Source organism: Passer montanus, unplaced genomic scaffold, assembly GCF_014805655.1.
Source record: "Passer montanus isolate IOZ18808 unplaced genomic scaffold, ASM1480565v1 scaffold17, whole genome shotgun sequence".
In the NCBI taxonomy this organism is placed as follows: domain Eukaryota; kingdom Metazoa; phylum Chordata; class Aves; order Passeriformes; family Passeridae; genus Passer; species Passer montanus.
This window is the reverse complement of record NW_024364270.1, coordinates 8,287,855-8,306,704: the sequence shown is the minus strand read 5'-3', so window position 1 is coordinate 8,306,704 and position 18,850 is coordinate 8,287,855. Positions and strand designations below refer to the sequence as shown.

Genomic DNA, 18,850 nt, shown 5'->3' with positions numbered 1-18,850 from the left:
AATATTAGGGCATATGTGTGTAAGTATGCGTATGAATGCAGAAAATCTAAAAAAAAAAAAATTATTGAGAATTAAAATTATCTACCCTGTGAGGATTTATAATTTCTACTGTCTTCTATACATTCATATAATGTGTGCATTACGCATTTAAAAATTACCTTGAAATCCCAAATCTAAAACCCAACTTTTTAATCTCATATTTCCATGTTACAACAACAACAACAACAACAAAGCCTTATTTCGGACACAGTCTGTATAATACACACAGAACAGAAAGTAAGAATGACATGAGTTGTTCCTGCTATTAAGGCAAAAAAAGTGAAGTATTTGCAAACAGATAGGAAAACAACAATAATTAAAAAATCCCCACCGCCCTTCACCCCCAAACCCACACATATATTAGAACGTAAGAGAAATTATAGGAATTTCTTTTCTTTTTTTTTTCTACAGAGAAATTAAAATACGTTTGTCAGAAGTGTACTTTGTCAGGAGTCTCTAAATACTGCCATCCATGAAACAGCAATCACAACAAGCCCCAAATTGCCTTTGAAAAAGAATGGTATTTAGAGTGGTCTTTAGCATGCTTACAGGTACTCTGTGACTCATTTATGGTAGCAATACTTAGGTGACTTCCAGACAGCTGGCAACATCGTGTGGCAGAAATTGGTACAGAGTTCTTACTGAAACTTATAGCATCCCCTGATGGTGACCTACAACTAAGGTCTGGAATTTTCAGATAATGGGATACATACATTTCCACCTTAAAAAACATATTCTTTCCATATACTAGTTACTTTTAGAAGATATTTTTTAATCTGAGTGACTTTTGACAATATCGACTTCCATCTCTAGGACCAAAATGAATGAAATGAAAATATTTATAGTAGTGTCTACGTGAGTTCATTGCTGAATAAAATATGAAATAGAACTGTATCACAAGAATACTACCTCATGTTATGACCTACATAATTTTTAATGCTTAAAAATGCTTTATCAAATACTTTATCAATTATCAATCAATAAGGAGTTTTGAACATGGGAATGCAGATCAATGTATAAGAGAATGTCTTTCAAAAATTATAAGAGCAGCTACTGAAAGGGAAAAAAAAAAGCAAAAAGAGGGCTTTTTCCTAAAACTTTAGCCTTTTTTCTCTTTTTACCAGGTATTTTGCAATTTTTTTGAACTACAAATAATGCCTACTATATTACTATTTGATCTACAGACCTCCTTTTCTTCTCTAATGTCTTCCCCAAGAAGTTAATGCTATTTCAGCAGTTATCATATTTCAGACTGTGCTTTGTGTTCTCTCTTTGATGTCTTATTATTAGATTATGCAAAAGCTGAATATTTTAGTTGAGATTCCTACATCACCAAAAAAGTACAAATTTCAGTTTCTGAATTCAAGGAAAACAGGATTTCATACTTGTACCTTCCCATTATTTCTTGTTTTGCTACTTCTGCCCCTGCAGAATACACCACTACTATTTATCTGTCCCCAGCTTACTGTTTAAACTCAACATTTTCTTTTTCAGACATTGAGGCAAATCTAAGTCTTATTTCATCCTCAATGGCCTGCTTTTAAAACACATCATTTAAAGTTATTTCTCTCTCTATTCATACTCCAGTAATATCAAAGAATTTCTTCCAGGACCTCCAGATTAACGCCTTTTATTGCAACCCTCTGATCACACAAATACATTGCTCTATACTAAAATGCTCACTTCTTCTACTCTTCTTGTAACAGGGTACATTTCCACTTGAATTGCTTCATAAGGCTCATTTTCCTAGCACTGACACCAAGACACCATTAAACACTGTTCCTTCTAATTTGACCAACTCTTGCAATTTTATGGGTTGTTATCACTTCCTGTACAACATTTACATTAAATACAATTTCTTATTTATCTTTCATAATTTTTCTTTACAAACAGCAGTTTCATGTTGTGATATTTCCTAAGACCTATGACACTTTTCTGAATTGATGTATAAACTTAAAAAACTATTTCACCTGGTATGTACAGGAAGCTGCCTTACAAGCAACTGTTCATTTCAATTTTTTTTACTAATTTATGACTGTTTGAATATGAAATTGCTTTATGTTTGAAAAACTAAGCTGGTTCTTAAAAAAAACAACAAAAAACCAAAACATCCCTGACAAAACCAAAAGAAGAAACTACAGAGGTGATATGCCATCCACATGCAGAGTAAGAGAAGAGTTCTTGATGTAAACTACTACCTGCAATCAGTATGCTTCAGGATCCACTCAGGCATTTACACATCCAAAAAGAACATTAAAGACTTTACAATACTATAGCATACTTGCACATTATTCTTTTGTGTAGTCTTCTATGAACACAGTGTTACGTAGCCTATACAGTACCCGCGTCAGCCACTCTGCACAGGCAAATTTCATCAACAGCACTGCTGAGAAGTGAGTTTGGAGCACAGCCAAGAGTTACCAAGAGTTCTTTGCACAGTCAAGGCTCTTGAAGAACCGAAGAAATCAAGAGGAGTAAAAAACAGTTTGAAATAGCACGTTAAGCATTTCAGTGCTTAGTTATACATCGGTAAATGCGAGGTATAAATAAGATGGAGGTAGATTGACCCTATTTTGTTATCCTTAGTGCCTACACTCTCACAGAATTTCTTATCTGATATTTCAAATCTGCTTAGTACACACCCTATCTCTAGTTTTTTTTTCATAAGCTTTGTGAATTAATAAACCCCTGAATGATGGATGTTCTCTACTGAATAGAGGATTTTTTACTGTTGCGGAGAAAAATAAGAGATGCTTAACATAAAATCCCCTTTTTTACAGAATATTTTGATAGATTTTATTTCTATCCATTACCACTTAAAATTAAATGACAGAAGCAATCAAGAACTTCAACACAAGTGTTTCATTGCTCAGTGATGAAATGGTATTTCCAAGCAAGAAGAGATATCACTTTATATGTAGTCCAAACCAGAGGAATATCTTTCTCTAAATTCAATAAACCAAGTAAAATTATTTAAGACATAAGATCTTCCAAAGGAATTCTCAAAATAACAAGTACAAAGGAACATTTTGTAAGAGTGCAGGAGGTCTAAGTACTATGTTGTTCACTATAAAGAGGGCAAAATCTACACAATACAATCAATTTTATTGAGTGTGACAAGCATTAGGGTAGGTTTTGTTTGTAGTGAAGATATTAAAAGTACAAGAAAGGAACTGAAAAATTCAAACCCAACAAAACTTTTGTTCAAAATAAAAACTGGAGGCTTCTATGTGGCAAGAAGTTACATATGCCAAGTATTAAATGGAACAAAAAAACTGTCATTACTCTGGAGCAGCATGAATTTAGTCAATAAAGCTGACTTACATCACATTCATAATTGTTTCATACATTCTATGAATAATTAAAACGTAATTTCATGTCACAGCTTTAGAATTTTCATTTTTAAAAAGTCTTTATTATACTTACTCTTGAGAATACAGATTTTTTCCTAGAAAGTTATCTGAAAAATAGAAGAAATTGTTTTAAGAACTCATGCTCATCAACACATATGATGTGCCGAAGGTACCGTGCATTATTGGTACTTATTGCAGAGCAACACTGAAAGCGAAATAATGAAATTATTGCACTAATGTCAATATGCAGTTTAGTTATGAATGCCTCTGGATTGATTATCCATTCTATCTATATCTTATACTTAACATATATACGATGGATCAAAATATGATATATTTTTCTATTTAAATGGGTTTTGTTTTGTTCGAGCAGAACTATTTCAGGTTCAATTTCTGATGCTGACTTGAAGTACCTATTGGTATGTGATGAACATAGTGTGACAACAATTCACAGCTCTGTCAGCACAGTAATGTGTAACAGCAGAACTATTCCCCATTGTCAAATACACAAAGTCTACACCGAGTGCAAGGCTGCTGTTTAGTTTACTTCATAGCAAAACCAAGAGGTAACACTAAAGATCAGGCCTATCATTATGCCAAACATTGTATAAACAAGACTTGATTTAATGTTCATTGAATTAAATGGAAAAAAAGTCTCAGACTCAGAGTCTTTTCTTTTTGTTAAGACTCTGCATCTAAAATTAGTTAATCCCCAATTGTGTGTAATTCTTATATATTTATATCCAGCTTAAAAACAACCATAAACATTAAACTTATGAGTGTTTATAAATAAATACAGACATAAAAGTACTAATTCTTCTTATTGAGTTATATTTAATTAGTTGATACACTATGGAAGACAATAAACAATATGATATTCCAGTGTCTTGTAGATCTATGAATAAAACCCCAACCCTTCCATTTGTAAAGAAGGTCAGGCAAAAAAAGCAAAAGTAAACCACAATTTGCTTACGAGTTCCCTCAGGTTAATTCTCAATACATATGTCTCAAAGAGCTTAGCATTTGTATAGATTTCTTCATTAATTAAACTGTGATTTTTCAGCTGGAAAACACACGAAAACAAACAAGAAATGAAACACTGTATATAATTATAGAGAAATCAACACATATCCCCAGGTATGGAACTGACTTATATAGATTTTGGATCAGTTATAGTTAAAATGGCACAGGTTTTCTCTATCCATGCAGAAAAGGTTTGAATGATTTACCTACTGAATGAACAAAGCAGTTGAAAAAGGAATAAATTAGATCTGACTCCTCCTGTTCTTTTACAGAATTTTGTTTAGAATTTTATTCAAATTATTCTTTAGTGAGAAGATGAACACAAACCCCCCAGTTCTCTTTGTGAACATAATTTAACTGTCCCTAATCTTGAGTTTAAACAGTTTATGCTTATTGTAGGTGTATTTAAATTAGTTTTTTTACTAAACTTTTAATCTAAACTTGCTACCAAACTCTCCTACTCACTGTCTTTACATATGTATTTCTATATACATATATATAAAATTTGTTTGAAAAGGAAGGAAAAACCTAAATATCATGATCATTCCAAATAGGTGAGTTGCCTCATATGCATTCTGTTTATATTTGCAATAGCTTTCAAGACAGCCATAACTAATTAATTTTAAAGTGTAATTTGTTTTACCAGTTGTCTACCAACAGGTTAAAACAGTTGTTCACTTGTTACTTTGCTTGTTTGCAGCTGATGATCTAATCTCCTGCCAATAGCACAGGAATTTAGAGAGCATTAAGGTTTGATCCAGAGAGGAGTGAAATCTCATTAATTTCAATTAGATAGGCAAACTCTCAGTTAAGATTGAGGAAATTCAGTAGCTAATCTTATACTATTTACTCCAGAAGAAGGAAACAGATGATTATATTAGGACTTTTAAAATCTTAGAGACTAAATTGAGTTATTAAAATTACATACTCTTACATGAGAATTTGTGTACCAAAAACAAAGAACCCAAAAAAAACTTGGCCAAACCAAGATTTTATTTCATTTTACTTCACTGTAAACAGTCACTGTCATGAAGAAGAAGGAATAGAATTTCATTGTCAGGTTTGAGTGGAAGAAGAAAACACCCACTTTCTGCCTTATGTAGAACTTGTTTTATAAGAAAGATCGTAATAGTTTTCATACAAAATAAACAATTTTAATAAAAATTAATCCCATTGAAAAGGTTAACAGAATTCTTTAAAGCACTTGAAGAAATAAAGAAGTATTTAATGGTAATATTTACAGAAAAATTTTAATGTAACTACAAAAGTAAGCCCAAAGCATTATTTTGTTCAACAAGATTTTTCTGCTCTTCTGAAATGACAATTTTTTTAGAAGCACTACGTTACGAGTACTGATACAGAGGCTAGAAAAATGGGTACATATCTGCAATGAGAATACAGAAAATGCATGTAAGTAAATACAGAAACTTGTCTGTTACTTGTACCACAGTTCTTGAAACTTTCTTTCAATCTTTAAACTTCTTCATATTCTGGTTCAGTGAATGCACCAAGGGGCACTAAAATTGGAGCAATATCTGAATAGCATCATCACCCTCAAGGCATCCAGGTCTCAGAACAGACTCTTCTTCAGCATTCTGGCTAGAAGAGGAGGAAAACAGGAGAAAAGAATGCAATGATATAGCAAAATTGTCACTAAACCCAAGATAACTTATTTTCAATGGTACTTAAAATGTCTTAATTCTACTCACCTTCTCCTGGATTCCAAACAGATTCTTCAGCTTTCACCTGACTGGTCCTGGGTCACTACACCTTGCAGTGCTGCGAGTGCTCAGTAGTACTGCCTTATTGTGTGACTGTACTAATTATACAATGAGAAAAAGGGATTTGCCCCTAATATTTCTATATTGAACAAACATATTGTATGGGAAGTCATAAAAATATACAACACTCTCATAGGAGAAATAAAATTTGGAAGAAAGAAAGATGCACGGATAACACACATGCTTAGTAATTTAGTGAAAGAGTGGTAACTATCTGTATAAAGGATACAAAGGTATAAAACCCAAAAATCCCATGCAGCCATACATGTGAAAGAAACAACTTCTAAAATTTATTCCAAGAAAGACTTTATAAACATTTGCATTTGCAATAAATGAAAGACATTTGAAAGAGAATTTTGAATACAGTGCACACAACTCACATGCTATGATGACAGCCTATGCAGTGTTTTAGCATATGTAGACCAGACTACAAGTAGAGTCTGACAAAACCTAAGAAGGCAGACCTGGCTAAGAGTCAGGAGTCACGCTTATTAAATTGAACTCTCAGGGGTATCATGCAATCAGAGGTCACAATCGAGGCAACAGAAGCAATGTCACGATATCAGAGAAAGGGCCAATTCAGACCTGCTCCCCGACAGGCAGTGAGGTCACGGCTTGCGGCAAATAACTGTATTAAAAGGGAATATTCTCTGCACACTTTTAGAACTGTCATCTGAACAAACAAAGCCAGGTCATTGGTAGGTTAAATCAGAACTTTCTGGCTTACTGGCACATAGCTTCCTTTCTTTTTGCATTCATTGCTAATTTCTCCATTACAAAATACACATCAGGTACTAAAGCAAATACTCAGTAAATTTAACTTAAAATACACAGTAGAGTTTAAATTCCTCCATTTTACAAGTCACATTCTATCTTTCACAAGAGATATCACTGGTCTCTATGTCGTAAAGTGAAAACTGCTGAGCTTGCTTATCAGAAAATAAAAAGCATGCCTTTTAGAGAAATGTCTTTCCACAGTCAGGGTTTTAGTAAGCCTGATGCTCTATGTGCAATTAGAAACCATCAAAAAAACAGTTATCCACAATGTATTCTTTAATGATGACTAGGAAAATGAAGTTCTTTTGTCTGGGTACTTGGATTTATCTCGTTGTCTGGACTGGGTTGTCTACAACATTCTATAAATGTGCTTATTTATGAAGTTACAACCATGTTGGATTGGGAATCTGACAATAAACCTGAAAAGAGAGAACAATTCTAGAATGTCATGTAAACAAAATTGTATAAAAAATACTGTCTTGGAATGCAGCTTTTCTTATCAATATGAGAAAAAATATAACTGCAAAATTCAGTTTTTCTACCTTTTTTATACTCACAAGCCAGATAAAATATCTGCAGTGCATAGATCAAACTAGCACAAACCTATAAACTTCCAGAAATTGCTAACATGTTTTGATAAGAATTGAATTGCAAAGTTATGAAGTAGGAAAATTTACCTTACAGAAATAACACACCACAAAAGTTACATAGGCATCACTGCATGATTGTACATTTTTATTAAAATACTTGAGTTACTTGGAATTCCTTGTAAAATTAGATAGGTCCACCTCACATTCAATTCTGGATTTTATGAAATCTATAAAATCTATAGAACTTTGCTCTAAGAGTTAGTATTGAACAGCATAAAATTTTAAATTCCTCTATTTCAATTTTAGAGTGTTGTTTCGATATTTTGCTTGAAAAATGTATCTAAACAACAACATTATTAGTTATAAAAACAGAAAGATAATTCAATGTGTGTTTAATATTAAACCTGTGAAAATGGCCTCTTTGGAATGCTGTAGATTTCTGACCTCATTAATAATACTAATTCTACACAACACCATACTTCCTATTACAGAATAGGAAAAAAAAAAGAAATTTCTGTAAAGCAAACTTTAATAAATTATATTTTTCAAATTAATTAAAAGGTCTGGTGTGAAGGCTTTCCTTTACTTCATCTCGGAAAGTGCTTAGAATAATGCAATTATTAAAATCTATAGCTACAGGAAACATTGCTTTAATTGGGATTTAAAATGTGCCATAGATTCCAATAGAAGCAAGACTTGTGTCTATAAAATATTTCTAAGGCTACATTATATTCTTTATTCGTATCATCATAGCAAATGGAAATTTTTTTGCAAGAGGAACATTTGTGCAATGTAACATTTGTGACACTTTTACAGACATAGAATCCGTGACCTGTGTTTAAAAAACATTTGCATAGTAATATTATTTTAGTGTTTGAAACACTCATTTTGGAAAGCACTTTGAATATATCTGAATATGCACTTTTAATGACCTCTTTATTAGCAATTGTTTTTTGAAGTGTAAAAAAATGTATTGGGTACTGTCCAGTGAAAGCAAAGCAAATAAACAAACCACCCCAATATTGACTGCAGTCCCCAGGCATCCAAACATGACAGCAACAAATTCAATAATTACTTTTAAAAGGACATGCTAAATACAAGTTTTGTAGCACTTTATTTTAAAGGAAATTAAGCAAACCTACTCTCCCTTACCCCCTCCAACCAAATCCATTTGGATTTAACTTGTTGCTAAAATTATCTGTCTTTTGCACTCTAAGACCTGGGTCATGACCTTACTTAGGGACAGGAAATAGTTATCAGGTCACTGAATGGTCAAATGAAAAAGGATTTGAAATGCTTCGGTACTCAGGGATCTATTCATCTAAAACTATTGCCTTATGCAGTACTAAAAGCTGTGGATCTGAATGTGGAATCAACTTGTTTACATTTACACTGGCTGAGATGCAGATGTCACACTACAAAAATTTTGGACCTAAGATATCAAGAAGAGGAGAAAAAAGAAAGGCAGAATTGAAGGAGATGCAAATAAAACTATCTGAACTATTATATCATCTTATTCAACAATGAGAAAAAGTAGTTCTCAACCTCTGATGACATTTTGGGTGAAATCTCTCTCCTACTGAAGTAATCACTGGGTACTTATTAGCAAAAGAACAGTAAGATTTTGTTTTCTTGTGTGGAGTTCCTTTTAGGCTCATAAAAATGGGTAAATTCATATATTATGAAAGCACAGGTAACCAGCTATACATTGTACAAAATCTTAGTTTTGGAAGTTTATTGGAACAAACAAACACACTCTCTAGGTTAGAGACCACATTCATATCTGATACACTAATAAAATCCTTATGCTACCACAAATTACAACAGTATGCAAAATAGCAAAGTCAGGGACAAAGAGAAAGTACACAGGCAGGTGAAATATGTGGTCAGAAACCTTGAATATATGAATATAGGAAGCCTGAAGACTAGAACCACAATAAGAATTAGCTGGTATGTATCTATGGCAAGTACATCCTGTCCAGGAACTTCAGGCAAATAAAAGTGATTTTTGGTTTTGGGGTTTTTTTTGGTAATTGAAAGTGAAAAGCAAGAATATTAATAAAAAATTCATATGTCTAGATCACTTATAAATACTCAGACACTGAAGTGCACTGCATAAACCCATATAAATTACGTTTCACATATTTATTTTTAAACATAATTTCAGGATTGCTTCATTCCATGAATACTGAAAAAATCCTACGCTATCATTGACAGACAGGAGGCTAGAAAATTAGGCACAGATTTTATTTTTCAGTTTTATTTTATAATAAGAAACTGGACCAGTAGAACTATGTAACTGAAGCTTGAGTGCGTGCACTGTAAGGCCCCTGCAGTCCTTTACAAGTTTTCAGCGTACCGCTGTTGTGAACTGGGTTTGCACTCTGCCAGCAGAGCAGCTCTGACCCATGGAGAGCACTCCTTCAGATCAACACTGCCTCAGGCTTTACTGCTTTCTCCAAGAAGTCTTACATTTCAGGCATCAAGTTGAATTTCTTCTGGAGATGATTAACCCAAACCCATGACAGATTTTTTCCAAGATATCCAACTCCTTATGTTTATTTTATCCTGGCTCTTTTTGGATGTACTGGACACAAGTAACCTACTCATTTTACATGTTGAAGGGCTGGTGGAGAGCCATTAATTCCTTAAAATGAGAAAATATTTCAATGCAAGAGTTCTGTTGTGTGAGCTCAAACTAAATAATAAGAAACAAAGCCATAGAATTATGATTTCAAAAGATACAACCCCTTCTGCACTGCAAGTTTCTGTAACACATTTTCATTACATTTCAGGACAGATCTTACATTCTTTGAAAATGCATTATTTTGTCATTTTTGTCAGTGCTGTACGGATTAGAAACTGCTTCCCTAATGTGGCATACAAATTTAGAGCCTGGGAGATATGCAACAGTTACAGTTTACTATAAACATGGCAATTCAACTCATAGAATTGCAGCAAGCCCAGATTTCAAATGTGGTTATTAATCCTTTTGAGACAACAGATCAATAAAAGACAACTTGCTTTAGAAATGAATGTTTACAAACACTGCGGTTCCTGGGAATTGATGCCATTAATATTTCTCCATTAAAAAGAGCTGATTTCTAAAAGATGAAAACAACTAACAGAAATTTTCACAATGTCTTTTTACATGCTCATAAATAACAAACAACAGAATACTTAAAGCCCATATAAAGATGAATACTAGCATTCCAGCCTCAGTACCTTAACTGTCATGTAGATGTGATTTGTCAAGCATCAGTGACTCGAATCAATACAAATTCTATTAAATGTCACATGTAGTTCAAAAAAAAGTATTCATATTTTATAATGCAGAAAACCTAAGAAACTATGTTGATCAAGTGCAACAATATTTTAATGAACTCACAGAATTAACTAATAGACAATGTTAAATTCCAACTTTCCAAAGTCTCACATTTGCACTTTCAATTATCACTAGTAATAATAATCTATAAGAATGTTTTGCAATAATTTTTGCTTGAGACTATAAGGAGTTTCATAATTAGAAACTATTATCAAGCCAGAAAACAGATGACTTAAGTGGATCCCTTGATATTTATCTTCAAATCATATGACATAATCACAAGCTCACTTTACTTCTTATTCTTGAAAAATAAATGTTATTTCTACTGACAATTTCAACAGAAATAAATAAATATTGGCATAATTAAAAGTCACTTGAGAAAGCATAATCTATTCATTATCAAATTTGTATTGGTGAAATCAGTGTTAACACTACTCATTACATTTTCCTTGGTCACCATGAGCATAAAATGACAGGAAATACAGTACTGCCAAGTAGAACTACAGGTTCCCAAACTACAGCAAACATATCTTGTCAACACAGCCAGGTGCATTTTTAATATAGTTAAACCTCCAGGCATAAATCATTGTTCACAATTTTGGGTGAAGTAGCATTGCACTGTTTTCACTTTGAAGTGTATGGTATAGATGTGTCACTGATGGATATGGATATGAATAAAAATAAATATTGTATATATGCCAATAAATCACGTAACCTACAAAGTTAAATAGAGCACAATCTATGAAATTAAATAGAGCACAACCTGTGAATTAAAGTAAATCATATCCAAATAATACTTGGATAGTTTGAATGGATTTTCATCTGATCTTCTGCATTCTTCCAACTTACTCTACAGATTGGAATTCAGCTTCCCATTCCACTGAACAAAAATTATTTGGATAACCCACCAAAACCATTGAGGAAACTGGATTAAAGAGGACCCAAAAAGACACACTGTTTGCAAAACTTGTAGCAAAAAAATGTGCTTGGCCTTAGGGCTCATTCTTCAGTTCTCAGCTGCTGTACTGGGACTAAGTATTCACACTGTTGGCTAGAAAAGTATCCTTCCTCTATGTATCTGAAATTACAGATCCCGTAATTACGGACCCACAGATGGCAGAGATGCTCTGTTACACGCTCAGCCAGGACTAATTGGATCTTCCCAAGAGGAGTCAAGGATAGATTTTTCCTTCAGTTCCTGATGTACTTTACCCAAAACAGTCAAGACTATTCTACATTAAGTTAACAACTGAAATAGCCTCCAGACAAAAAGTGGACAAGTAGTCATAAAGCTTCCTAAAAGATATGCTTTGATGCAAAATGGGACATTATGACAATTATCTGTGTGTCTTATAAAGTTTCCAAAATTTGGAGATCTTTGAAATGTCACCATCTAGAAACCACAAAAATATCTCCAAGAGCATTCATTGAATCAGAATATTCATTAAAGAAGGCATATTTTGTTTGTCAGCTACCTGACACTAAATGAAACTCAACAACCATGAGGAAAGCATAACCTTATCTCACCAAAGAGAGCAGTGTAATATACACAGTCCCACAAAACATCCAGCAAATCATCAGGAGAACATCAAGTCAGGTTTTCATCTGTCTTCAGGTTTTTGATGAGGGTATAATTTGTTATGAGAAACAGTAAATACATATTTATACTTGCATATTCCCTGGCTCACTTTACAACCTACTCAAGTCAATGTCACAAAAAAGATTCAAATATATTTTTATTTAACTAATAGTTTTAATGTATCTATACTACAATGACCACATGCATTAAATTAATTTTAAAGAAACTGAAACTGCATCTGACAGAAAGTGTTAGGATTACAAAACACATGTTGATACTAGTAATTACACCAGAGGGTAAGTGTTCATAATTTACTTTCCTTTCAAAATATACAAATAAAAATTCACAAGTGCCACATTTATTGAATTATTATACCTACTTTTACTCCAGGTATATGCTTATATATTTGTGTGAGTACAGACACATGTTCTGTGCACATACAGACACAGATATATTGACACATACATTAATGTATTGAATTGCCTTCCCATGGTTTCTTCCTTCACATGCTTCTTGTATTTTTAAATGGTAAGCTCTTCTCTGTGAGAATAATATCTCCTCATGCCATTGGCATGGTGTTTGTATTCCAAAGAGGCTTATTTCTGACTAAATTCTGTGTTGCTGTGATTCAAATGTGAAGTAACGGTCCCTGGTGGGGATTTGTCCAACATCAGTGAGCAAAGCATGATGACTCATCCAAAATGTAATAAAAAATTATGAATAAATTTTGAATATTTATGAATAAATAACTACAATTTTGAAAATGTATTTTCCAACAACATGTATGTCAACTTAATATTGTGTGCATTATCCTATGGGATAAAGTTATGCACAAGTTTTCAAAATTTGTTAATACCATATTGCATATCAGTTTACCAAAACTTTTGTAGCAGGAAAATAAGAAGGAAAATTATGACAGAACAATAATCTCAGGAAAACAAGATCATCAGATATTAACATCATTTCTTTTCGCTATTTTAATATTTCTCATGCTTTAATTAGTTTTTGTCTTCTTTGTAGTCTTACACACAAAACCACAATGAAGACAAAAGACATTCATCAGACATTCATTTTAACTAGATTTCTTAAATATTCATTACCATGATGTGTTCCAGTTTGAAAATCTAAAACTGTTCTAATTGTTTCACTTCCTAGGGCATCCCCTTTCAAAAGTAGTGATTCTGTTATTTAACAGATAACACGTGTGTACTTGCTGTTTTGCTGTTGATGTTGACTTCTCTCCTCTATTTCCCAATTTAAAGAACTAAAGAAGGAATATATAGAATGTGCTTTTAAAAATTTTATTTATTTTTTTATGAAGAAGATAGTTTGGAGTTCAAATTTTCTACCCAAGGACTCACTACGAGTCTGTGAAAGTAAAAGATCTTGAATGGAGAAAGTTTATTTCCACCACACAAAGGACAGGTCTGCTTCTATTGAATTAAAATACAATGACCACAAGATTCATGGATACAAAGCGAAAACATTCCACCTTTTTGTTACAGAAAGAACTCCAGTGACTGAACAGACTCAAAGAGATCTATTGCAGGCAAAAGAGGAAGAAATGCTTAAAAGGTAAGAGGGGAAATGGGAAACAAGAGAAGACATCTCTGATAACACAAGTCTGTGAAGTTATTATGCAGGTGCGAAGTGTTGCTAATTCCACATTTAGATACTCCTAGTTCTGTCTGATGATACCTCACATTCATATAAATAAATGCTCTGTGTTGCACTCTCTAATTCACAAACTAGGATTTTCTGGACATAGTGTCTGAAGTAGCAATGCCTCTGGTAGAAGGACAAATTTCTATTCTGGTTAAGCAGAAAAGTACTGCTTGTCTTCTTGAAGGCTCAGCAGACTGGATGGGAGCAGCCACGAGTGGTGAAAAAATGTTTCTGTTTATTAGCGTGCCAGAGGAGTAAAATGGTCCTTGACATGAAAGACAATTCAGAGCACCACCACTACGCTTGCCTTTTGATATTCAATCTACCTTGGTACCTTCTCTCCATAAATTCAAAAAGTGACTTCAGTAATATTTAGAATGCATACATCGGCTTTTCAAAACAAAGGGAAAAAAGTTTCAGGCAGGAGCAAAAAAACTGGTGGCAGGAAAGCTAGCCTAAACCTACACTGACTTTAGGGTACTGAACTTGTATTCAAGTTGTATTATCTCTGACATGGTTTTGAGCATTCCTACAGTTGTTTTTACTGGACATTCACTTTTTCACTGGCAGCCTGCCTGTCCTGTTTCTTCAGCATATGATGCATTCTGATGTATATAAGCATATGCCACAGAAACATATATGAGATACTGGGAAATGCTCAGTCAGGTGCAGTACACACAGACTTTCAAGGTAATTTCATGCCTGGATCCAAGGCAAGTAATACTGCAAAAATATTTCCTCTTCAGAATTCACCAAGAATTGTTTCCAAACAAATTTGAGCATGGACTCATGAATGTGAGGCAAATTTAGGCTTCCATACAGCTAAGTTAATTGACTGAATTGCAATTCATGTAGACTCAGATTTATTTCACACCTGTCTCAGACATGTTCTAATTTTTATCCTCACACAGTGAATGATAATACAGTATAATCTGTAATTTTACTTTGAGAAACTGGGAATAGATCACATAGCATAAAACTATGTCTTTGAAAAAGACAGAAAGATACAGGTGAGAACTTTCTGAGTACATTATTGAGTTACAAAAATAATCAAAACAATATAAAATCATCTCTAGAGTTGATTGTCTTCCTATAACAAGGGCATTTTAAATAGACTTGGCCTTATTTTAATTATACAGATACCAAGGAGTGTTTTAACATGAATTTCAACAGTAAACGAGCAACATCAGTATTTAAATATTTGTGAAATATTTATGAAAAAGAATTTAATATTTACATGCAGAATGCTCTTTCCTTGCCTTCTGTTAAATGCTGAATTCCTGGGGAATATTTATTAAAGTACTTTCCAAAAAACATGTTAAGGATTTTTAGAAGTCAATGTGTAGCTTTGGAAAAGGTAGTAATTTAATGAAGAATTTGAAGTGATATTTCATTTATGAAGTTTTATTCTAGTACTTTGTATTTTATATCCCTCTGACATGTTTGACATTTTCATGATGAGGATTTAATAATAAAACAATAAATAAATAAGTTAGGCTCCATCTAGAAATTAAGCTCTAAGAGCACCTCTTGCTCTTGGCAATTAATTCAAATTGAAATGTTTCACTGCCGTGACTTGAGGATTAGATAAGTTCCTTAAACTTCTGCTTTTTTCTATTTGCGTGTATTGTTTTATATTTTGAGTAAGCCTGTTTAAAAGACATTGCAAAATATATATGCTTATATGCATAAAATGAAATACTTGTTCATACCTTCAAAGTATTCAGCATTTATAGGCTGTGTCTTCCCTGGTGGTTTCACAGAGAGATGTTTATTTTCATTGTTTTTGAACAACGCCAGGCGCACAGCTGGGTCTAGATGACAAGAACAAGTTAAAATCAAAGGTCAGACCTGGCTCATTCATTCCTTCAAGCAGTTTTTCACCTTTTAGCCACTTAATAAATGAAAATACCTTTAAAAGTAGGTTTTATATTCACAAAGGATTACACATTCTAAAATAAAGCCATATAAATACACATGTGACTGAGAATCAAAGTCATTGTTTGCAATTCTAACACTGTTGATCTTTCAGCTCACTCTACAAATTAAACTCTAAAGCATGTATTTGCAGATAATATTTTTTAAAAATCTGTATTTTAAGCTTGAAATTAAAGCAGAAATATTAAAAGGGTACATATCAAGAAGTGTTTCTAAAAGCTTTGGGTCAGAATTATTCAGCAGTCTAAATTAAGATATTTACACCTAAAATATGTTAACAAGGGTTAACTTATTTTTTGAGGCTATGTTTTTAGATAAAAACCTAGTCTTCCTCCATCTGCCACCCTAATTGAAATTTAAAAATTGAAATTAAAAAATACCCCAGAAGTCTACATGCTGAAGTGTGAAATCTTGCTTGTTTCTTAACTGTTACTTTTAAAAGTTTGCAAAGAGGTAAAGATGAGCAGATAACTGTGTATAAATCTATATATGACATGTTCCTCGACTGGCCAAAAAAAAAAAAAAATAGTTTAATTAACAAAAGCTACACGTATGCAAAAACCCCACAAGTCAGGAGAAGTGATTTTCGTACATTATTTACAATGTGAAGGAAGAATTTTTTGCTTGGCACAGGAGTAAAGTCAGAGTTTAAGGGAAACAGTGCATTAGAAGGAATGTGAAAATTGAGGGCACAATGCATAATAAACCAGAGATAATACTAAAAAAAAAAAAAAGATTGAAAAGAATGTAGAAACAAAAGCAGATAGATAATGATGAGCAAAGTATGGAAAGTTTTGTAAGTATGCCATGAAGCAAGGTAATATGATTAACAGAATGCCAAAGAAAAGATAAAATAAATATGTTTAAAAGAACGCAGTAGCCCAGATATATCCACTCTCATGAGAAACAATGAGGCAGAAGAAGCTTGTCTACAAAGACAACTAAAAAGTGTCCAGAAAGGGTAGAAATTAGTAATGAGGAGAAAAAAAGTAATGGAACTTCATCAAGAAAGTTGAAATGGCAAGGGAAGGATTTAAATTTTCTCAAAGAATGTGCCTGTAGCAAAAGTGAATATATGAGACACTGCCAGAACAGACAGAGCAGGAAAACAGGCTATGGAAATACTCAAAGAGCATTCAGACACAATACATTGAAATTACTAGTTACATCTGGTGCTTCATTTTGAGTCTGTTACATTATCTCATTAGTGTTTAGAGAGAGTTTATAAGACCATGACAATACTGCAGCAAAGTAAATATCTTTTTTATTTGTCATTTTCTTATTTCTGAATTACCAGAATATCCCGTTAAGATGGTGGGCAACTTCTTATGAATTTTAACAACAATTTGTAAATTTGGTTTTGACTAGCCCTCTACAGCTGTAGTACACACATCGATTACAAACTAATGGTACGTAAAGTGATCCTAAGAGCTTTTTCCCAGAGAATGAGAAGATCAATGACAAGCCTGGAGAAGCTCTCTAATGGGGAATGGCACTCTAAGAGATAATGCATTGGCAAAACACGTTAAGATATCACAGTGTTCTTGGCCAGCCCACATTGCAACAACCATTGTGTGGTTGGCAGAATGGCCTTCATAGTGCTAACCTCTCACAAAGCAGCAAACTTTACTGCTGAAGGGATGGTGACAAGTGGGGAAGGAGTAAATTAGGTCATGCCTTCTTCACAAGGCAGAATCAGTGATACCTTACAATTTGTTATCTCAAATTGGCTAAGAGCTTCTCTCATGTGGTTGTAGGATGATTATAGCTTTCAGATTAACCCAGATGATGTCATATTTAGAGTAATTTTAACTCACTTTTACTAGCTAAATTCCATTAAACCATCCAAGAAGCAAAATAAATAATGATTAGCTCCATTAGTTTCAAAGGTGGATTATTAGAATTATTCTGATAATAGGATAATTTTATTCACAAACTGTATTGCCAGGTTTGTAGATTCTTTCTCTCTATATAAATGGATAAAGTAGCCTTTCAAATGAAAAAAAAAATTATCAGACTAGTGTTCATCAGCGTCGACAATTTTTGGGGATAGTGAATCACTGTAATATTTGTGATTAAAATACCTTGAAATTGTATTACATTACACTTTAAAAGTTCTCCTTGAAATTTTAGATAATAGAAGTTAAAAAAATATTTTAAGCATAAATTATTATTGTCTGCTGTATAGTTCTAAGGTATATGGCCATCCACGTCCCGCACATGGATAAAAATGGACAAATACAATTTTTTATAATTGTAATTTCTCCAACATCTAGCATGCAGTGTTGACAAAAAAGACTTCTAACTTCTTCCAGGTTTATGCTGGTTACAAAAACCAGTGTCTTCAATAAAAGACCAAAGTGACAAAATTAAATAAAACTCCTAAGACAAAATGCAATTGAAAATTTCCAAAGTAATTTTGATTCATTTAAAATAATTCCTGAAGTAATATACTTTTTCCTATGTGGGTCTATCAACATTGCTCCAAAATGCTTTTAAAGTATCATCTTTCCTTATCCAGACTCCTGTCCATTCTATGAAAACACCAAGTCCAAAGTTAAACTATACTAAAAATTTTTGGTGAAGTCACTCAGAGTTATTACTCCTAAGTTAGATTTCTCAAACATTTATTTGTGCACAAAGATACGAGCAGCAAAGTCTTCTGTGAACTGGGAAGAAGGGGAAATAATAGAAATTGTTCTTCTAAGAGATTTTCGTCAGAACATTTATCTTTGAATCTTTGCAAAATAACTTAAAGAATTTACATGGATTTAACACAG

The 18,850-nt window shown here is 33.0% G+C and overlaps 1 protein-coding gene across 1 annotated transcript in view; it reads right to left on the bottom strand.

Moving 5' to 3' along the window:
* Positions 1-18,850, bottom strand: part of LRRIQ1 (leucine rich repeats and IQ motif containing 1) — a 101,860-nt gene that overhangs the window by 22,670 nt on the left and 60,340 nt on the right. The window contains exon 23 of the mRNA XM_039704066.1: positions 15,845-15,946. Coding sequence (XP_039560000.1) covers positions 15,845-15,946 — 102 coding nt within the window. The remainder of the gene's footprint in view (positions 1-15,844; positions 15,947-18,850) is intronic.